At 38.2% G+C, this 22,876-nt stretch overlaps 2 protein-coding genes across 4 annotated transcripts in view; one reads left to right on the top strand and one right to left on the bottom strand.

Moving 5' to 3' along the window:
* Nucleotides 1-885, bottom strand: part of Nhlrc2 (NHL repeat containing 2) — a 57,902-nt gene extending 57,017 nt beyond the window's left edge. Inside the window, exon 1 of the mRNA XM_015494870.2 lies at nt 486-885. Within this exon, the coding sequence (XP_015350356.1) occupies nt 486-885 (400 nt within the window). The remainder of the gene's footprint in view (nt 1-485) is intronic.
* On the top strand, nt 7-22,876 carry Dclre1a (DNA cross-link repair 1A). 3 transcript variants are annotated; one of them, XM_048807370.1, is made up of 10 exons: nt 7-428; nt 911-2,027; nt 3,172-4,845; nt 6,832-6,965; nt 8,037-8,155; nt 10,519-10,659; nt 12,687-12,832; nt 13,669-13,823; nt 20,655-20,729; nt 22,115-22,876. In XM_048807370.1, the coding sequence occupies exons 2-9, from the start codon at nt 1,565-1,567 to the stop codon at nt 20,685-20,687; spliced, it is 2,865 nt and encodes a 954-aa protein (XP_048663327.1). In that variant the 5' UTR covers nt 7-428; nt 911-1,564; the 3' UTR covers nt 20,688-20,729; nt 22,115-22,876. The 3 variants fall into 3 exon arrangements, with proteins under 3 accessions (XP_048663327.1, XP_015350306.1, XP_048663326.1); XM_015494820.2 differs by having other exon boundaries at nt 20,588-20,729; XM_048807369.1 differs by lacking the exon at nt 7-428 and adding an exon at nt 607-631 and having other exon boundaries at nt 20,588-20,729.

The raw sequence follows: 22,876 nt of genomic DNA, 5'->3' as shown, positions 1-22,876 counted from the left end.
CTTCAGAGCGGCGCCTCCGCCTCGGCCCCGCCAGCCCCACTGACCGCCAGGCACGGCTTTTCTTTTTCAAGAATGCGTTTCAATGCCAAAGTCCAGAGAGCCGCAACTCCGGGGCTTGTAATTAGGCTGCAGTCGCAGCCCACCCCGCCCCTTCCAGGTCCCCTCGCCGCGGCCGAGACTGGACATTCAGAGCGCCAGATTCAACAGGGGCAAGGCCTGGGGTGGGGGTGCTTCTAGCTCGCTAAGGGACCCCTCCCCAACCCTCCATTTTGGAAACTAATAGGTTTCAAAACAAAAATAAAATAAATAAATCCGTAGAAGTTAAAAGGGCACTTTAAAATCTTCATTTAGAGTCCCACTTTTAGACTAAGATCAGCCGATTCGACACAGCTCTGGCAGCGAGAAGCAGTTCCCGCCAAAGACCAAAGGTAAAGGGATAGGAATGTCCTCGAGAGAGAAAGCTTTTTAAGTTGGGAATGACTGGCCAGTGGCTTTGACTTGTAACCAAAAGCTGTTTTGTGCCCCTGGGAGTGCTGAAAGTGCGGGCGCGAATAGACTGCCAGCCGAGCTGGCGGTGGGGGCGCGGAGGGCTTCAGGCGCAGCTGCAGCTGCTCGCTGGGTGCGGTGGCAGGTGGGTGGCCACGAGGGACTTCTGAAGGGGAGAGCTTTGACGGCAGTATTGGAGCTGGCTGCGCTTAACGTGGGGAGAGTTAAGGCCGCACTTGCTTCCTCGCAACCTCCAGAGTCCAAAGAGGAGGGTGGGAGGCCTCTGGCAAGGACCTCCAGAGGAGGCTGGTGGAGAAAGGGTCGTCCCCACTGCGGGACACAGAGCCTCTGTGGTCTGGAGTGCCCGAGTGTGACCTCAGTGTAAGCATCACTACCCATATTTACACTTTGTTCACTGTTCAAGGTTTGTACCTTGCTAAAGGAGGAGGATACTGGACGGACCCAGCAAACTGCGGATGTTGAGCATCCTGGAGTCACGGATGAGGACACTAATCACACACTTGATGACGGTGTGTCAAGTTTCACTAGTAAACTGAGGTAGCCAGTTAGTGTTTGGGACACTTGCTGAGCTCCTTGCCCAGAGACTGTACCTGAACTTGTGGTATTTGAACAATTGCCCACTTGAAAGAGAACTGACAGCAACTGCGTAACAGTTCTACAAAGGATTGTTTTAGGATAGTTTTGAACCTATAATTCCATTAGGGCTTAATTTTCAAAGTATTGCTATTTTTATGAATCAAGTTCTGGAAAGGACCAAAATACCAGAATGAAATAACAGCTGCAGGTGAAAACTTTACAGGTGCTACTCCTGTGGTGGGTATTCTGAGTTTTGTTGTGGTATTAATAGAACAGAAGGTGTTCTTGGGCACAGGGTTTGTAGCTTACCAATGTGTTAGTTGCCAAAGCTTTAGGTTCCCATTGAGTTAGTAGATTTTTCATTACATTCAGTTTATTCCTCAGCAAAAAAAAAATTGTAACAAGTTTAAAAAATTTGTGACAAGAAATGGACTTGATTTACTAAAGATTAATGCTTCTGTAATGGTAAAATCATTTTGCCATGATAGAAGACATGTTTTCGGAAGAAGACATCTGGGAATACAAATCTAAAAGAAAACCAAAACTAGGACATCCAAATAATTGCTCTGAAAATATTCCAAAATCGGTTGAAAAAGCAACAGATGGGAAATACCAGTCAAGAGGAAAAGGAAACAAAAAGAGAAACAAAGAAGCTAAAGGAAGGGTGGACTGTGAAATGTGCCTTGGAGAAACAAGTTCCCAGACTTCTGTATCTTCTAGTCAGAATTCAAGTTGTGGAGATGGTGTTCAACAGTCCCAAGACCAGGAGACTACTCCAGGAAGGCACCGAAGAACTCAAAAGCTCAAGCAAGTGTCCCCAAAGACACGTCCAGTTCATGATGGGTACTGCCCGTACTGCCAGATGCCTTTTTCCTCATTGCTAGGCCAAACACCTCGATGGCATGTTTTTGAATGTTTGGATTCTCCACCATTGTCTGAAATAGGTAAGGTTACAAAAAAAGGTAAGAGTCTCTAAGTCGTCTAAAAGGCCTGCTTTATGAACTCAGATGTGTCTGCTCAGTGAAATGAGCAAGACAAGCAATAAACCAAAAGAAAGATGAGACACTATCCCAGGTGATGATATCATTGCAAAGAAAGTTACAACCCTGAAAACAGCTTTTTGTTTGTTTGTTTTGCTTGTTGTGTTTGTATGTGTCTGTTTGGGGGGTCAGGGGGAGGCGAGGAAGGTAGGTAGTACTGGGAATTTAACCCAGGGAGCTCTACCACTGAACTATATATCCCCGGCCCTTTTTTATTATTATTTTGAGACACTGTCTCATTAAATTGCCCAGACTGATCTCAAACTTTCAATTCTTCTGCTTCAGCCTCCCAAGTCACTAGGATTATAGGTGTGCACCATGACACCAAACCTAAATACAGTTTAAATGTATTTTTACTTTTTCATAAAGGTGTCTGAACATCTCAATTATTTTTCATAAATGTTAATTGAACCCTTACTGCACTAGGTACTTTCATTCTTTATACTTATTTGATTCACAATGAACATATAAAGTAGGTGATACTGAAATTTTATAGATAAGGGCTCTTAAAAGTTACATATCTTGGCCAATTTATTATCTTTTTGGGAACTGTACAGAAAATACATCCTGGTTTCTAAATATGATTGTGTTGTATTCATCAGGCTAGTGTATAGGAAGGAGTCTTAGTTGATTAAGATGTAATAACGAAAAATGTGCCAAATAACCGAAATAATGCTATGTGTTCGTTATCTTTAAACTTGAAGGTCATATTTAACATGTAGAAAATTCTACTTTAAATATATGAAGAGTTGAATGACATATTTTAAGGTCATCTTAATTTTTTTGAGAAAAAGATTATTTGAAAAGCAATTTAAAAGAGTATTTGATTTTAATATAATAAACTGATAAATACTAGCTTGCAACACGATGCTGAATTGTATCAGTATTTTTATGCTGATCTCTTTATTGTGCATTTAACAATATCTATCCTTGGAAGTCCTCAAGTCCTTAAAGGAGGACCAATGGTTTTCCACTGGTAGGTTACTTTGTAGTATTGATACTGTCAAAACTTACCCTGTAATACTTTTTTCTTCATTGAAATTTTCAGAGTGTCCTGAAGGCCTTCTGTGTACCTCAACAATTCCTTCTCATTATAAGAGATACACTCACTTCCTGCTTGCTCAAAGTAGGGCTAGTACTGATCCATTTAGCAGCCTGTCACATGTGGCAGGTGGGAGTTTCAGTGAGACCCAGCCAGGCTTTTCTTGTAGCCTAGAGGAAAGATGGTCTCTGCATCAGAAACAAACTGAGAACTTAAAAAACATTTCAGATGATCCCTTGTTGATGACACAGTGTCTAAAAAAGTCTCAGCCTCCAACTGAAACCAATAAAAAGATTTCTTCTACAAATAGTCAGACCTCGAAGCAAGCTTTACATTTTACAGCATTTGTTAAGAATGACAAACTGGTAAGAGCCGGTTTGCCTTTTGCTGGGGCAGAATTAGACAGCCACAACAACTCACAACGCACACATTTGCCATTGCCAGAAAATGACTTTGGCAGCTGTGAAATCTCCTATTCTCCACTTCAGAGTGACGAAGAAACTTATGATATAGATGAAAAGCTGGATGATTCACAACAGGAACTATTTTTTTCTGAGAGTTCTAAAGATGGCAGCCTAGAAGAAGATGATAGTTCTACCAGTTTTAAAAACCTCCCTGGTCCCTTTCTGAAGGACCTGGAGGAGAGCTGCCCCAAAGTGAATAGCTTCTTAACCCAGCATAAGAACACTAAAGAATTGTATAAGTACAGTGCTCTAAATTCTTCTCAACTTAGCTCCCAAACAGAGTGTAGTATTTTATATGATGATCCAGAATATGCTGATAGGCGATTTTTATTGTCTTCACCTGCATTAAGAGGGGAGCCTGCTGCTTCTAATTGTCAGACCACTAAAGCAAAGCCTGGTGAGCCAGACTTTCACGCATCTCAACCAAATAAACAGAAACAGGTGATTGAAAACCCAACTGTACCACTACTTCAGAGTAAGATGTCAGAACCTTTTGGAAGCCAGGGAGGAGAGTGTTTTCCTTTGACCCAAAGTAAAATTAGACAACTATCAAGTGAGAACTTCTGTACTAGAAATGATGCTAACTCTCCACATTTCTGCAGAAAGGTATTGGATGGTATGCTAGATGGTGGCGTTACAGTTTTGAATACAGGAAAAAAATCAAGTACACCTACTACTGCTAAGTCTCCTTTGAAGATATTGCCCTCTGATCCTAAGTGCAATGAAAGACATCCTTCTACCAAGGTAATGAAGCAGATGGATATAGGTGTGTATTTTGGACTACCACCGAAAAGAAAAGAAGAGGAATCACTGAGGGAAAGTGCAATAGATGGGATGAACTTAAATCCCATTGTAAGTCCTAATGGAAAGAGGTCCCGGCAGTGCAAGAGGAAAGCAGAAAAATCTTTAAGTGATTTAGAATTTGATGCAAAGGACTTAAATGAGAGTCAACTTTCTGTGGACCTGCCTGCTGAGAGGTCACAGCGGCAAAGAAAAAGACATAAAAAGTCAAATTCACCACAGGAAAGAGCACGCGGAAAGAGGTCAGGCTACCTTATTAACAATACAGAATTGGGAACAACCAATTCTAGTGAAGACAATACCTTCAAAAAATCGGCTCATGGAAGGCTGCAAAGAGGTTACATGAGATTTTCAGACTCAGCTAATGCAGGGGAATTAAGAAAAAAGACATGTCCCTTCTATAAGAAAATACCTGGTAAGTTGGAACATCAGTGCTCAATTTATCAAAGACCCCCAATTTTTTAACTTAACATTCATTTTCTTATGTGTGTGTGTGTGTGTGTGTGTGTGTGTGTGTGTGTGTATATATGGAAACGATTTGTGCACTCTGTGTTTGCTTTTCATGATACTTCATGAGTCTCTAATATAATTTTCTTTTTTTTCTCTTTTTGGTACTCGGAGTCAAACCCAGGGGTGCTTCATTATTGAGCCACATCCCCAGGCCTTTTTATTTCTGTTTTGTGATAGGATCTCACTAAGTCATTTAGGGCCTCACTAAGTTGTTGAGGCTAGCCCTGAACTTGCAATCCTCCTGCCTCAGCTTCCCTAGTTGCTGGGATTACACGGTTGTGCCACTGCACCTGTTAGTTTCCTTTTTCTTATTTGCTTTTTATTGTTATTCCATTAATTCAGCAAACTTTTATTGAATATATTCTGCATACAAGTTACTATGCTAGTTCGGTACATATTACAGATTACAGACAGACGAGTAGAGATTGAGGAAAGGCTCTAAATTACTATTATGGATAAAAGGCAGTGTCTAAGCACTTGTGAGAAATATGAAGTCCTTTAAAGAAGAGAAATCCTATAGGTTGTACCTATCAAAATAAGTGCCAAACATTCTAAAACCATATTAGAACTTTCCCTGCCTTTTCATATTTTTGTAATTTTTTTCTGCCTTCACAGATGAGTTTATAGAAAAATGTGTAGCAATTTTTTATTATATGTGTATGTGGTACTGGGGATTGAACCCATGGATTCTTTACCACTGATCCACATTCCCAGCCCTTTCTGTTTTTACTTTATTTTGAAACAGGGTCTCACTAAGGTATTAAGGTGCATAGGGTCTCACTGAGTTGCCAAGGCTGACCTTAAATTTGGCATCCTCCTCCTGAGCCTCCTGAGCCTCTGGGATTACAGGCCTGTACCACCACACCTGACTATGAATTTTATTTTTGAAGAAATCCATAATTATTCTTAGAAGAATGTACAGTAAAGCAGCCAAAATATACTGGGTTTCAGAAGATTTCTGTTGAGGTGCTTTATTGATGTTTTGGAGCTATAATTTGTTCAATGTATCTGTGTAGAGAATAACACCAGTTTTATTTTTAATCATTGTATTATTTAATACCTTTCTGGACTTTAAGTAAGCCACGTGTCAAAAGCCTCTAGAAGTGTGAAAGCTGCTTGTTTACTTGCTTGTCACCTGTCCTCACACATGGCTCTTCTTTTTTAAACACATTTGAGGACTTGTTTTCCTTGTTTCCTTATGAGAAAACTTTTGAGGCATTTTTTTTTTCCATTCAAACCCCATAATGAAGTTCAGATTATATATTTCCTTTTTTAAAAAATATCTTTACTTTGTTTGTTTATTTGTTTTTATGTGGTGCTGAGGATCGAACCCAGTGCCTCACATGTGTGAGGCCAGTGCTTTGCCACCGAGCCACAACGCAAGCCCCATGTTTGTTTGTTTGTTTTTGTTTTTTTATATAGTGCTGTGGCCTTTAGAGGACCACAAACTTTTGTAAGATTTGGGATTATTTGGGGCCTCAACCATTTTTGGCCCCTTAGAAACATATCAATGCTGAAAATTCACCTTTCAGAATTTCCAAAACATTCTCCTTTTGCTGTTTTGCAGAAGTAAAGGATTTGAGGTGCCCAGTAAATGTTGTAAAAGCATTACAAAGAACTAATTGGTTTGTGATTGGTTTAAATTGTTTAAAATTTTATTTATTTGGTGGAGTTATACACACACGAAAGTCACTATACTGGAATATTTAGGAGAAACTTGCAAGACTTATTCTCACCTTTTACTAAATTTATGCAGCATAAGTTTTTAAATAATTATGGTTAATAGGAAATGAGGTGTGAAAAGAATAGGTGTTCAGCATCTGTGGTCAGATCAGGTGTCGCTGATATCCCCGTTGTTGGTTCACCCAGCCTGGTGGTGCTTTCCTTGCAGGAACCAGCTTCACAGTTGACGCCTTTCAGTACGGTGTGGTGGAAGGCTGCACGGCCTATTTTCTCACCCATTTCCATTCTGATCATTATGCTGGATTGTCTAAAAACTTCACATTTCCAGTCTATTGTAGTGAGGTAAGTTTTCATATTCTAAGTTCCAACTTTATAGACTGCTGCAGATTTTTAAGCAATTTGGTTACAAGAGGAATAATTAAATGGTTAAGACCTATCATTGTAGTAGGAAAGATATAAAAGAACAGATTCCAAGGTTTTAAAGGTTCTAAAATGAAATGAGTTAAAATCAGCAGTTATAGTCCATTTTTAAAAAATGTGTTTTGTTACATGAGGAGAATAGACAGACTATATGACATGTCGCACTTAAAAAAAACAAACAGATTTCATTCAGTGAATGCTCTTTGAGTGCCTAAATAGGTATAAAAGGCAAAACACCTAACTTTAAAGAGCTTAAGCCTGCAGGGAATTGGTGTTTTAATAAAAAAATGGAGTGCCTAGGACTAGGGAGAAGAGAGATTTTTACTGTGTCACAGGCCAAGGTTAGAGAATGACATTTCATGTGAAAGAGATGCTTTGAACTAATTATTAAAAGGTGAAGACTTTAATCCCTATCACTAAAGGCTTTAGCTGGGATTTTATTTAGTATTCACAGCATTTAGTAAGTATCCTGTTTTTCTTAGTGAAGCTACCTGAGGCTTGCTGAGGTTAAGTGGCATGCCCAGGTCACACAGCAAGTAATGGCAGAGCCCAAATTTAAATGAAGGTATGTCTGATCACAGAATGAGGCAGAGAAAAGAGAAGAGAACTTTCCAATGAGAGAGTAGAATTTGTGTAAACGCAGACACCTCAGAAATATACCTATTCTAGACTCTTCAGAAAATTCAGAAAGTCTGGAACACACTATGGGGAACCTCAGGAGACAAGCCCATAGCAATGGCAGGGCCCAGATAAGGGTTTTGCGCATGGTGCTGGGAATGATGGGCCTTTCACAAGTGAGGGAGGGCCGGTGTGGATGTTCAAGTAGAAAAGTGACAAGTTGTTTTAGAAAGGCCCTTCCTGACATTGTAGAGGGTTTACATGAATAGAAGTGTGAAAACGGGAGATTATTAAGATGTTGTAATTCTGAATTAGATATGAAACAAAATATGTAGTGTTTTGCTGTGTCAGAAGTAAGCACATCCTGTTTTGTAGATAACTGGAAACTTGTTGAAGAGCAAGCTTCATGTGCAAGAACAGTATGTCCATCCATTGCCGATGGACACTGAGTGTTTTGTGGATGGTGTCAGGGTTGTTCTACTTGATGCCAATCAGTGAGTATTACAGTCACCTTAATAATGGTTCATTTAAAAAAATATATTCAAAAGGAAATCACATTGGCATGGGTATTTAAGACCTTTTCTGTTAGAACTGGAATGCCTGGTGCTTCTTAAAACTCCAGTAAAAGATGTTTCCACTTGTTAAAAAAATGTCCCCAATTACAGAATCAGAGAGTAAATATAGAGAAATCCTCTAAATGTTGCCTAACCCTTATTTTAATTTAATGGTTTTTCTTTTCAGTGCTAGCAATTGAACCCAGGGCCTTGCACATGCCAGACAAGCACTCTGCCCTGAACTGTATTCCCAAATCACTATACTTGACATATAAGACTCCATCTTTTTTTTTTTAAATACTTTCACATCTTGGTCTTCAAAAGATAACCTTTTGACCAGGAGCAGCGGCCCATTCCTAAAATCCCAGCAACTGAGGAGACTGAAGCAGGAGGCCAGACTAGCAATTTAGGGAGACCCTAAGAAACTTTTCAAGACTCTGTCTCAAAATAAAAAATTCAGAGCTGAGGGTGTAACTTGGTGGTAAAGCACCCCTGGGTTCAATCCCCAGTACCAAATAAAATTAACAAATAAATAAATACCTTTTGCAATTTTCTTTAATATCGTTTATATAAACCAAGAGCTCACACTCCATTTACATACTAGGGGATTAGTTGCACTACCATGCCCAGTATCCCCACTGCCACTTTTAAATTAAGAAATCCACCAGGCTTTAGATATTAAAGATGTAAATTGGACCTGGTACTGCACTCGTGTAATCCCACCTACTCCAAAAGCTGAAGCAGGAAGATTACAATTTGAGGTCAGCCTGGGCAACTACTTAACGCCCCTATCTAAAAATAAGAAGTAAAGAGGCCTGGGATATAGCTCACAGAGCGCTTGCCTAGTGTGTGTTGAGTCCCTGGGTTCTATCCCAGTACTGGGGGAAAAAATGATTCAGATTTTTCTTTCTTGGAAATTATTTCAACTCCCCCACCCCCACTTTTAAATGTCAAGTGCTGATGTTAGGGGTGGGGGCCACTAATCCTTGGGTGCCAGTTCTTGTGACTCCACTGGAAAGAATTTGAGTGAAACATACAGTAGGAAGCGAAGGTTTAATAGCGTGAAAAGCTGGATAGTGTGCAACATGGGGACTACACAGACCGCCTGGAGAGGGGCCGTGCGGTGCTCACAGAGTTGGGGTTTTTAAGGAAATTGCGTCCCTTATTCTTGCCTCAGTTTTCCTGTCCCCTTTAATTGGTTCATTACCCTTAGCAAACTTTCTCTGTCGGGGTCTTAATATTCTGGATGACAGGGCAGTTGGGTGGTTGTGACATGGTTTTTGGTGATAAGGAAGGGTTCCAGTAACTTGGTTGCAGGAGATGGTGTTGACATTTTCTGGAAACCGTGGTTCCTCTTTAGGAGTTCATTAACTGTAGCTGAGGGGAGGTCTTGACATACCAGATGCCACTTCTCTGATGTTCTTCTGTTTCAGTGAGGATCCCTAGGATTTTAAGTCATGATTCCCCGAAGGGATTATAATTCTCTACAGCTTGGGGAAGGTTGGGCATTCCAGCTCTCGTTCCCAAATGCTACTGGCTTAGATAAGTTTTCCTGCTGTTCCTATTTTATGATTCCTGTTTTTCTTGGTGCATAGGCCTGATATGTGTCCTGCATTGTCCTTTCCCTCTGCCCACCTATTCATGGCTAACTAACCTACCTAATACTATCAGCACTCATGTTCCCATAATACATGACTCTGCTTCTTTTCACTTTTCCTAGGATGTTAGTTAGCTCCTGTTCTGTTGAGAGCAGAGAAGTTTAGGGAAAGAAGTAAGACTAAATCCAAGTTTCCTAAAATCCAGGCCAATGCTTATACTTGGGGTTGCTTTCCTTCAAGTTTTTGTCTGCTAGCTCTGCTGCTATTTCGTTTTTCACTCATCATTTTAAGTTCTGAGTTTTTGAGCCAGCTTTATTGAGGTGTTCACCATAGATTACATAATTAGCATAACTATCTGATCAAGCTAGTATGGTGTAGCCTGTGCCTCAAGCCTACAAATATTTGTCTTATCAGACAAAATATACCAGGGGCTTAGAGCTCATTCCCCAGGCCAATGACCAGTCCTGAAGTTGGCTTTTCTTGGAAAAGTGCAGGGTTTGAGCTTCTCCTGCCTGGGGAGTCAGGCCTTTCCTGCACACCGTTCTTTCTTCAACCTAAGTTTCCTTGAGTTCTGAGTGTTGCATTCCCTCTGAGCACAGTGTTGTGTCACTGTGGTCAGCTAATGGTTTGCTAACTCATGAAGAAGGTACCCTTCCTTTAGGTGCGGTGTCTTTTGTAATCTTCCCTAAGCATGTTTGTGTTCAGCTGCCCAGGTGCCACCATGATCCTTTTCTACCTTCCTAATGGTGCTGCTGTATTGCACACTGGAGACTTCAGAGCGGATCCCAGCATGGAGCGGTCTCTTCTTGCAGGCCAGAAAATCCACACGCTGTACCTAGACACCACGTAAGAGAGGCGTTCATTGAGTGCTTCTTTTTCCTGCTGATAGCATTTATTCTGTATTTTATGAATTTGCTTGGTAATTAAAATGATGGCTTAATGATGATTATTATTTTAAGGTATTAGCAGAGGAATGCTATTTGGAAAATATACACTTGAAAAAGAGCATATGTGGGACTTCATGTCTTAATTGATGATAGCTCAGTTTTTCATAGTTCATTTAAAAAAATTTTTTTTTGTATTGAGGATTTAATCCAGGGTTGCTTTACCACTGTACTACATCACAGCCTTTTCTATTGTTTTATTTTGAGACATGGTCTTGCTAACTTGCTGAGGCTGGCCTCAAACTTGAGATCCTCCTACTCTGCCTTCCAAGTCGCTGGGATTACAGGCATGTGCCACCACACCTGGCTATTTTTGAATATGTTTATAGAACATCCTGTTACTGAAAGGAGGAAGAAAAACTGAAGAAAAATACCCTTATAGGTTATTCTTCCAAAGTGTCTGTGAACATGTCAGATAAAAACAGGAAAATGATGCCAAATTGCCATTCTGTTTCTGAGTATTGAAAGGTAACTTATAAGTGATAGTTTGAATTTTAACATAGTAGTACAAACCATTACATTTTAATTTATAAATAATCTATATATCAAGGTATAATTGACAGATAAAAGTAGTATATATCTCTGGTATATAGTGTGATATTATATACTATAATACCTCATCAATTTGTTATAAATTAATTCTATTAACTAGTTCAACCTGTTGGAAGAAGTTTAAATGGGATATTTTAATAAAAAATGGCCTTTCCACATCCAGTTTTCTTGCAGTAACTGATTTTTTCCATTCTTTTATGTCTACTTTAAGTAGTAGATAAATTAAGAAAATAAGTGAAAGCCAGGCATGGCAGTGCATATCTATAATCCTAGCAGTTTGGGAGGCTGAGGCAGGAAGATCACAAGTTCAAGACCAGCCTCAGGAATTTCGCCAGACCCTGGGGGTTGGGATATAACTCAGTGGTAAAGCACCAATAGGTTAAATCCTCAGTACCCCAAAAAGAAAGAAACGAAAGAAAGTTAGAAAACATTGTTACATAGTTCTAAAGAAAATTCTGTATTTCATCATGAGTGTTGATAGGAGAAAGGACTGAATTTTTCCCTCTTTTCTGGTGATTGACTAGCAAAAGTGATTTTGAAAATTGGGGAAAATGTATTTATTGGGTATTTGTAATTTATTACATTTTAGTGAAATAGTGCTTACCTTTCATCTCAAAATATGTATAGATAGTATTTTAAAATTAATCTTTCACTGGGTGTTAGTCTGTTTAGGCCCAACTGGATCTTTTGTGTTCCTTTAATTCTATATATATTTCTGTATCTGCAAGAAGAGATAGTATCAACCATGTAACTATGAATTGATCTAAACATTAAATTCATGTTTACTTTCATTATTTTAAATTCTTTAGTCCACATATAATTTTTATTAGTAGTATTTTCTATGATAGTATTTGAGTTGGAAAGAAAAGATACTGAGAAACATAATCGATAGCTAAAATAGGAGACTGTCTAGAAATATTCTTAGAAGGAAAAAAGTCTTGAGAAGGGCAATTTCTTTGAAGTTGATAAAAGAAATGTACTTGAGCACATGTCTATAATCCCAAAAACTTGGGGGGCTAAGGGGAAGGATCACAAGTTTGAGGCCAGCCTGGGCTTTAGTAGACCTTATCTCAAAACAGGAAAAATAAAATAAAGGGAGTGGTAAAGCACTCTTAAGTTCAATTCCTGTTACTAGGGGGAACAAAAAAAAGGAAAAAAATCCTTAAAAAGAAATGAAAACTCACAGTCCCCATCATAAATTAGCCATAACTTGTAGCAAATAACTTTAACTCCAGGAAGTGACATAACCATTGTGGTTTTAATATATTATACTGTTGTCATATGTGATTTGCTGCAGCTTATCTCCTAAAATAGCATCTATGTTAAGACCATAGCTTTCTTCTGCTCTTTTAATAAGTACCATATTTCCATATTAAGCTATTGCAGCCCAGAGTACACCTTTCCGTCTCAGCAAGAAGTTATCCAGTTTGCCATCAACACCGCCTTTGAGGCTGTAACTCTAAACCCCCGTACTCTGGTTGTCTGTGGCACTTACAGTATCGGAAAAGAGAAAGTCTTCCTAGGTGGGTGGTAGCTGTATCTAATTTACATTAACGTATTATAAACACCAGATTCTTTTTGCATAAAGCCCTGTCAGTGTCTACTCCTGCATTTGTACATATTTTCTGAAATTATCCCATATTATCTTTGAAGTTGAAGAAAGATTCATAATATTTGATACATTTAAACTTTGAAAGGCTCAACTTTATTGAAACATTTGATGAATATGTTTATCTTAGTACTTATAAGATATTTATAAACAAGTGCCCATGTGACATTATTATTTTCATTAACTTTGAAGTAATGCATAGTTGTATCATCCTTTGAGGATACCTGCCAGTTAACTTTTGTTGCTTTATCTATGTATATATTACACTAGTTTGTCTAGGAGATATTGTTCTAATTTTGTGGGGTACTTTGATTTCTTCTTAAGTGTGATCACATTATCTCAATCATTAAGATATGAAGTGTTGACCTAACATGGTGGTACACGCCTGAAATCCCAGTAACTCTGGAGGTTGAGGCAGGAGGATTGCAAGTTTCAGGCCAGCCTCAGCAACTTAGTGAGGCCCTGTCTCAAAATAAAAAATAAAAAGGACTGGGGATGTAGCTTAGTGGTAGAGCATCCCAACCCCCAGTACCAAAAATAAAATAAAAAGTAAGTTCTTTGGCATTATCACAATTTATTTCACACAGATAAACAATTAAATGATTCAGCCACTTAGAGATATAGTAAATGTACAAATGTTTTGAATTTGTTTTTGATAAATTCTTATTTTAAAATGTGATTAAATTACAATTTTATGATTTTTCCATATGCCGTAATGTTTCTGTCTTTAACCTTTTGTTTTGCCTGTAGCTGTTGCTGATGTTTTAGGTTCAAAGGTGGGCATGTCCCGAGAAAAGTTTCAAACATTGCAGTGCCTCAATATGCCTGACATTAATCCCCTCATCACCACAGACATGTGGAGTTCATTGGTCCACCTTCTCCCAATGATGCAAATTAATTTTAAGGTAAGGACTCAAGAGAAATGTTTTTTAGGGTGAACCAGAAAAAGATCTAATGATCATAAACTAGAATCCTATTTTACTTGCATATAACTTCAAGAAATTCAGTTATAATGAAATCACCTATTTTAAAATTTGCCTTAGAAAGTCTTTCAAGGGAATTCTAAATGTTTTTAGTTCTTCTGAATATGTAACTCTAAAAAGTAGTTTGTGTGCCAGGTGTTTAGAAAATAAAGAACTATCATACAGGAAGGAACAGAAATAGAAAAGAATGCATGTGTGGTTCATTGAATCCTCCATGTCAAGATCACTTTCCAGTTCTTTCTGGGTGGGTGGTAGAAGTGAGGGGAGAATTCGGAGTTCTTACTTCAGGTCTGTTCTGTTCTGTTCCATATTAATATTAAACCTCTGTAACATTGGTGTGTGTTGAAAATTTACTTATTGAGGATTAGATCAAATAGTGGAAGTTCCTGAGAGGAAGTTCTAGCATTAGTTCTTGGTTATAAACTGAGGCACATATGACACAGCCTTACCGTGATTTGGGGGCTTGTCTGTCAGGTTTGTTTACATAAAGAGATTTATTCCATATATTTACATTTTGATACTTGTCAATGGAATATTTCGAAAAATACTGAATATTTTGTATTAAACACAATTCAGAACATAACGCACAAAGAAATGTGTTTTTACTTTTGCTCTAATATTTGTAAAGTAACTTTTTTGGAACTTTTTGAAATGGGATGCTAATTACTATTTCTATCTCTGTTTTATAAATAATAATACGTTGTGTAAAGAAAATGAATGTTAATCCTTGATTAGGGAAATTCTTTCTGGTCTAACTACTCCTTTTTTCTGTGAGACTAAGGAGAACTATTTATGGCCTATTTTCACGAGTATGTGTAATCCACAAAAATTTTAGGCATGCCTGGCATTTGTCCTAGCACATCTGTAATCCCAGGGACTTGGGAAGCTGAGGCAAGAGGATTGCAAATTTGAGGCCAGCCTCAGAAATTTAAATGAGGCCCTAAGCAAATTTAGCAAGACTCTGTCTCAAAAGTAAAACAATTTTTTTTTAAAAAAGGGCTGGGGATGTGATTCAATGATAAAGAGCCACTAGGTGAAATTCCTGGTACAAAAAAAAAAAACCCCAAACCCAACAATTCAGGCACAATCAAGCCAGAGTATTGTCCATTATTTCTCCCCTACCCCAGTACTGGGAATTATACCCAGGGGTGCTCTACCAGGGTGTTCTTCCACTGAGCTATATCCCTATTCCTTTTAATTTTTTTTTAATTTTTTAATTTGTCATGATAAATTCCCCATGCTGGCTGGAGACTTGAGATCTTCTTTCATAGTCTACCTTGTCACTGGAATTACAGGCATGTGCCACTATGCCTGGCTTGTCCATTGTCCATTGATGGTTTTGTTTTTGTTTTTTGTTTTTTGGTACTGAGGATTAAACCCAGGGGTGCCCACTGAGCTATTTCCCCAGTACTTTTTATTTTCTATTTTGAGACAGGATCTCACTAAGTTGCTGAATGTCTTGCCAAATTGCCGAGGCTTTTCTCAAATTCAGGATCCTCCTGCATCAGGTTCCACAGTTGCTAGGATTATAGGCGTGCACCACTGGGCCAGGCACCTGATGTTTAATCGAGACTTGCAGATGTATTTTAAATGTGGGAGGCAATTAGTGTGAAGACTAATGAGATGTCATCAGTCATAAGGATGTCCAGTAATATCCTGAAAAGGGTATAGCATATTTTAATCATTTTATTTTATAGTTTTATTTCCAAGTTTGTTTTTATTTTATAGTTTTTTTTATTTTAAATTTATTTATTCTAATTTGTTATACATGATAGCAGAATTTTTCATGTCTGGTTGTACACAAAGTAGAGTCACCATTCGTGTCTTCATACATGTACTTAGGGTAACGATGTCCATCTCATTCACCCATCTTTCCTATTCCCCTGCCCCTTCCCTTCTTGCTCCCTCCCCTTTGCCCTATCTAAAGTTCTCCATTCCTCCCTTGCTCCTCACCCCCAATCCCCATTATGGATCAGCATCCTCATAGAAAACATTCACCATTTGGTTTTGGGGGATTGGCTTACTGCACTTAGCTTAATATTCGCCAGCTCCATCCATTTACCTGCAAATTCCATGATTTTATTCTCTTTTAATGCTAAGTAATATTCCATTGTGTGTATATACCACAGTTTCTTTATCCCTTCATCTACTGAAGGGCATCTGGGTTGGTTCCACAGTTTAGCTATTGTGAATTGTGCTGCTATATACATTGGCTGCATCACTGCTGTAGGCTGTTTTTAAGACCTTTGGGTATAAACCAAGGAATGGGATAGCTGGGTCAAATGGTGGTTTCATACAGAGTTTTCCAAGGAATCTCCATACTGCTTGCCAGATTGGTTGCACCAATTGGCAGTCCCACCAGCAATGTATGATAGCCCTTATCCCCCCACATCCTTGCCAACACTTATTGTTTTTTGTATTCTTAATATCTGCCATTCTGACTGGAATGAGATGAAATCTTAGAGTAGTTTTGATTTGCATTTCTCAATTGCTAGAGATGTTGAATTTTTTTTCATATATTGTTGATTAATTGTATATGATCTTCTGAGAAGTGTCTATTTAGTTCCTTAGCCCATTTACTGATTGGGTTTTTAGTTTTTTTAGTGTTAAGTTTTTTTAGTTCTTTATATCCCTAGAGATTAGTGCTATATCTGATGTGCATGTGATAAAAATTTGCTCCCACTCTGTAGGTTCTCTTCACCTCACTGATTGTTTCTTTTGCTGAGAAGAAGCTTTTCAGTTTGAATCCATCCCATTTATTGATTCATGATTTTGTTTCTTATGCTATAGGAGTCTTGTTAAGGAAGCTGGGGCCTAATCTGACATGATGAAGATTTGGGCCTACTTTTTCTTCTATTAGGCTCAGGATCTCTGTGGTTAGCCATCAGGAAACTGCAAAGCGTTACCAGACCGAGACACCACTTGACATCCACTAGGAGAGCTGTAATAAAAGTGATGGTAACAATTGATGAGGATACATGGGATTGGAACCTGGATCTTTGCTGGTGGAATTTGAACTGGTGTAGCTATTTTGGGAAACAGTTTGGTAATTCCTTAAACCATATCATATGGGGTGGCCATGTGACCCAGCCATTTCATCCTGTATGCCCAAGAGAATTAAAAGCACACGTCTGCACAAAACTCCTATGGAAATGTTTATAGCAACGTTACCCATAGTAGCCCCAAAGTCAAAACAACCCAAATGCCCATCAAATAGTGAATGTTTAAATGAAATGTGATCTATGACTAGATCTATTCATAAAACAGAATATTATTCACCTGTAAATAGGAATGAAGTACTAATGCATCTGTAATATGATTGAACCTTGAGAACACTATGCCAGACAAAAGCAGCCGGACACCGAAGGCTACTTATTGTATGATCCACTTACATGAATTGTCCAGAACATTAAATCCGCAGACAGAAAGTGGGTTAGTGGTTCCCAGGGCTTGAGGGAGAGGAAATGGAGAATGACTGCCAGTGCTCAAGGTTTCTGTTCCAAAAGGGGATAGTGGTGATGGTTGCCCAGCTTTGTGAAAATACTAGAAACTGCTGAATTGAACTCTTAAAGGGTGGGGCATTTATCTGCCTGGAAGCCAAGGGGGGTTAAGAAAAGAATGAGGGTCAAGGAAATGAAGACAGGAAATACAGAACATGTGCCCAGAAAAGGATTTGTTTGTTTATTAGAAATGAGGGGTTTTATATTGTGAGTCACAGGGAGAAATAGAAGATAACTGAGGAAGGCAGTGATTGATGAAGTAGGGTTTCTGAATGGGATTTGGAACACAGGTAGATTCATCAGCCCACGACTTTACAGGCTATTTTCTGATATATGTGGCCTTCTTTTAGACAGCTTGTATTTACGAGTCCAAACTGAAACAGGAATTAAATCTTCAAGCAGCTACAAACTCAAGAATTTTTATGTAAGAATTCAAACTGGTTTTAAGGATTCAGAAATGTTCATTAAATCTATATTTTTAATACTCATTGTCTGTATTTTGCCACTTCTAAGAACTTATGCTAAAAAAGGAGTCCTTTGTGACAAGATCCGTCTGTGAAGCTCCCTGATGATGGGAGTTAGAGAAAGCTAAGAAAGGGCCGAGGATTTCCATTAAACCAGACCCAGAGGGCGGGGCTTAACAGATCCTCTGCCTTGGAGCCTGTCAGCCTCCAGAAGGTGACGTCTATATCCTCTCTGCTCCTCCCTGATCTACCTGGCATAATCCTGGAGCAGATGATTCCTCCATTAAAGTGTCCTGGTATTGATGATATTTTTTGAAGATTTCTTTTCTTCAAAACACAGATGTAGCAGAAGCTGTTGGTTATCATGGTGTTATATTTTAGTTAGTAATTATCTAATTTTTTTAATCAGCCAAAAATAATTTTATTGCATCAGAGGTAATGACTTTTTATGAAAAGATAAGCCTAATACAGTTTTATGGGTATCCAAGGCCTTCCTAAAACCCTCTGAAAAGCTATAAAAAGTAATCCCTGGGTCCTATTTATGCTATATGGTTGATTACCACTGCTGATTTAAACATGATTGGCCAAATGTGGTAAAACATTTTAAAAACAATGATGCTATAGATGATTGTCTTCATACTGAAAAATAGTTCTAGTGACATTGCCAGAAGGACTTTTCTCACAAATTGGTTCAATAAGCAGAAATGGTCATAGAACAGAGATTTTGTGTCAACTAAACTGTTTATAATAAATTTCCTCACGAGAGTTGTTCTGAAATCATGGTAAATGGACAACTGGTAACTGTTGACAGTCTCTTCTGAAGGTTGGCTTGTATAACATCTTAAATTTATGTTTGTGGCGCTAGATTGCCCACATTGTGTTTTTGTGGTCACTGATTTGTTTCATAAAAAGCAGAAATTAGTTCTCTTTTTAAATTGTCCTGGGTGTTTTGAAGTAACAAATAGGAATGGTTGGGTTGATGACATATATTGAAAATTGAACTCTGAGCTAATGGCATTTCATGTATAATTACACTAAAACCCAGTTTCCTGTCTTGTCCTTTCTCAGTGAAGGCAAGGGAGGGAGAAGACACTGGGTTAGCTCAGGCTTAGACAACCAAGGCAGCAGCTTGAAACTTTGCAGAGAATATTGTAATGGAAGCTTATTTGTACATCCATCCATGCAATTTTATTCCTTCCTTCCTTCCCTCCCTCCCTCCTTCCTTCCTTCCTTCCTTTCTTGTAGTTAGTTAGAAATAGGACTGTTTTGTGGTAGATGCTCTTGTATTGACCTCAAATTAATAAACAGGTAATTGATGCAAAAGAAAAATCCAAGGATTTTCATTTCATCGGTGAAGTCTTTTTTATTATTAATCCATTCTAATGAATTATTGAGTAATTGAAACTGGATGTTATTCTGGGCTGGGGATATAGTTCCATTGGTAGAGTGCTTGCCTCATATGCTGGATTCAATCCCCAGCCCCACCAAAAAAAAAAAACCAAAAAACTGAAACTGGGGTATTATTCTTAAAACTAAAAGTATTAAGATTTTTTAAAAAAAATCTCTCGTGCCACTATTATCCTTAGTTGGATTTCTCTTAGCTCTCAAAGATTGAAGTTTGGTTATCAATTTTCTAAGAGTTTTATCAAATATCATTTGTTGTGACTTTGGTTTGGAGTTCCATTCAAGATATAGTTTTTAGAATACTAGGGATTGAACCCAGAGACCCTCTGCCACTGAGCCACACTTCTAGTTTGTTTGTTTTTTGTTGTTGTTGTTGTTGTTGTTGTTGTTTTTTGAGACAGGCTCTCCTTAAATTGCCCAGGCTGGCTTGAACTTGTGAATTTCCTACCTCATCCTCCCAAGTCACTGAGATTATTCATGTGTATGGGCATGGTAATGCCCAGCTCTATTCAAGATTTATAAAAGGAGCATATTACTTCCAATTATAGTGGCATAAAGAGTTTGAAATTTAATCTAGTTCATGTTTAAATGGTAGAAAGGTGTGATCACCTGAGAATAATGCTAATGTGATCTTTAAAATATATATCTGGAGGCTGGGGTTGTGACTCAGTGGTAGAAGGCTCGTCTGGCATGCATGAGGCCCTGGGTTTGATTCTTGGCATCATACATAAGTAAAAAATATTGTATCCACCTAAAATATATATCTGTGTTGAGTATAATGTCGCCATCCTTACAAAATTCTATCCTCTGTCAGTTTATGTGTATGGAGTCATGTGGGCACTGATGTTTACCATTAGTGATGTTAGAGTCTCTTGCAGTAGGATTTGGAGAGAGGTGTTTCTGATATGTCAATATAAGTCCACTAACTGTCACAAAAGTACCTTCCTGGTGGGGGATGCTGTTAATGGGAGAGGACATGTCGGTGTAGGGGTATNTTTTTTTTTTTTTTTTTTTTTTTTTTTTTTTAACTATCTGAGTTGTAATTTGCTTACATTTAATTACTCGGTGTTTCAAGTTGTTTCCTCATATTTTTTAACAGTACCTGAACTTGTTTAGATAAGCAAAGAAAAGCTGATATCTATTCAAAGATTCCATTTCTTTAGAAACATGGCTGCAAGGTCATTGCAAGCCAGTCTTAGCAACTAAAAGCTTCTCGTGACCCTGCCAATGTGACATCTGTAATCATCCTGCTTAATTCCACATGACCCATCTCCATTGACTCCTGAATCAACGTGCTGATTTTTTTTTTTTTAAACAGGGTTTGCAGAATCATCTGAAGAAGTATGATGGGAAATATGATCGGATTTTGGCTTTTCGACCCACAGGATGGACGCACTCTAGCAAGTTCTCCAGCATAGCAGATATTACTCCTCAGACCAAGGGAAACATTTCAATATATGGTATATTATTAAATTTTCTCACATTTAATGTTTATAATCATTTGCATTTCTTAAAATCAACATCCCAAAGCCAAAACAAAACCAAGCACAAAATAATTTAACAATTCCTGAGGGTTATTTTTTGTTTATTTGCTTGTTTGGGGAGGGTATACTAGGGCTAAGAGGAGCTTTCCCATTGAGCTACATCTGCAGCCCTTTTTTGTTGTTTAATTTTTTATTTTGAGACAAGGTCTTACTAAGGTTCTGAGTCTGATCTTTAACATGAACTTGCAGCCCTCCTGCCTCAGCCTCTCCTGGGATTACAGGCATGGATCACTGCATCCGGCAATAATTCAGGAGTTTTAAATCTCTCTACAACTCTAAACCTCTGTCTAGTCCATTGTACACTGATACAGAGGAGCTCAACCAATAGATAGGTATTGACAGATTATTTCCTTTGTGTGATCAATGATATTTAGGGGAAATTGCAGAACTACTGAAAGGAGGAACTCAGTGCCTATAAATGGAAGTCTAGATTATGCATGAAATTGTGAGCAGGAGGAGAATGGCTTAGATGTGGTGACAGCAGGAGGGACAGACTTGACTTTGGTGTTCCCCTCTCCTGGAGGGAGTTCACCATTGCCCGCAGAGCTGGCTTAGTTCCATGGACGGCTGGTGTCACCAGACCAGCCTCTGAAGACTCTAGCTGACTCAAAACAGGTCCTCCAACCCTTCTCTCTGGTATTTGATCTTTAATAAAGGAGATAAAGGGATTTTGAGGGTTTCATCTTTTTCTAATTGTTTATGTATGTAAAGCTTGGGACTAGAACCTGCTTACTTGTTCTAGAAGTCAAATCTCCTGCCTGCCATTCTTCACATTTGACTTATATTTCTTCAAGATTTTCCTGAAATCTATAGCTGAGTGAAGTTTTTTAAATAAATGAATAAAAATAAGAAAATCCCAATTAAATGGGACTCTCTAGAAATGGATATTATTAAGTATATGCATAGGAAAGTAATGAGTTTTTTTCAGTGTTCTAAGTTTTATATTATTTTTAATGTTTTAATCTTTATTTTCTATAAAAATACCAAATTTTCTTATGAGAACTAAAGCACCAAGGAATTTGGACAATAATGCTCAGGATTACTTTTCTGTTTTATTTTGCACTCGAGAACTTCTTTGGTTTTTATTTATTTAACTTTCCTATGTACATATATGAATATACCACAGTGAATTTCACCATCATGTACATCCATAAGAAATGAATTTAAAAAATAACTATGGGTAAATAGAAGAAAGATCAGTAGGGGGAAGGGGGCAGATAGTGGGAGAGGGAAGGGGAAGGAAAGCACTTTTTTATTAGTTTGATATTTAGTAGGCAACATCTTCACATTGGTCTTTTCAGGAATTCCTTACAGTGAACACAGCAGCTACCTAGAGATGAAGCGTTTTGTCCAGTGGCTGAAACCGCAGAAAATTATACCTACTGTAAATATTGGCACCTTGAAATCTCGGCACACAATGGAGAAATATTTTAAAGAGTGGAAATTGGAAGCTGGATATTGATGATACTGCCACAGAGGATTCAGCAGTAGTTAAGTTCCTTGGGTGTAGTTAGTAGTCAAATGGTATGAAATAAATTTTATGTGAACTGCCCCATGAAAATCACATAATTTATTTTCTCATTTGTATTTGAATAAGGTATTCATGGTGCTGAATGCCTCTCAGAATCATCAAAAGTAGCTGGGTACAGTGATACATTCCTGTAATCCCAGTGACTTGGGAGGATCAGGAGTTTGAGGCCAGCCTCAGCAACTTAGCAAGGCCCTGAGCAATTCAGGAGACCCTGCCTCAAAAATGGCTGGGATGTAGCTTAGTGGTTAAGCATCCCTGGGTTCAATCCCTGGAGCCAAAAAAAAAACCAAAAAAATTCATCAAAAATAACTGAATATCCTCAATTTCTTGCCTCTTCTTCCTTGGAGGCATTTATATTTCACATTATGGTTTAGGGGAGAAAACAAAGGCAGTTTTGGTGAGCAAAAGAATTCATAGTGATGGAAAAACTATACCGAAAGTATTATATACAAGTAATTATGTATCTTTGAAATTATGAAATAAAATTTTTATATGATATATATTCTTAAATAAAAATTACTATAAAATTTGA

The sequence above is a fragment of the Marmota marmota genome, unplaced genomic scaffold, assembly GCF_001458135.2.
Source record: "Marmota marmota marmota unplaced genomic scaffold, marMar, whole genome shotgun sequence".
Lineage (NCBI taxonomy): Eukaryota > Metazoa > Chordata > Mammalia > Rodentia > Sciuridae > Marmota > Marmota marmota.
This window is presented reverse-complemented; position numbering and strand designations above follow the sequence as displayed.

Coding starts and splice junctions, on each gene's coding strand:
- Dclre1a (XM_015494820.2), top strand. CDS start 1,565: ATGATAGAAGACATGTTTTCGGAAGAAGACATCTGGGAATACAAATCT. Junction 4,846..6,831: donor CTTCTATAAGAAAATACCTG/GTAAGTTGGAAC, acceptor CTTTCCTTGCAG/GAACCAGCTTCACAGTTGAC. Junction 8,156..10,518: donor GTTCTACTTGATGCCAATCA/GTGAGTATTACA, acceptor GTTTGTGTTCAG/CTGCCCAGGTGCCACCATGA.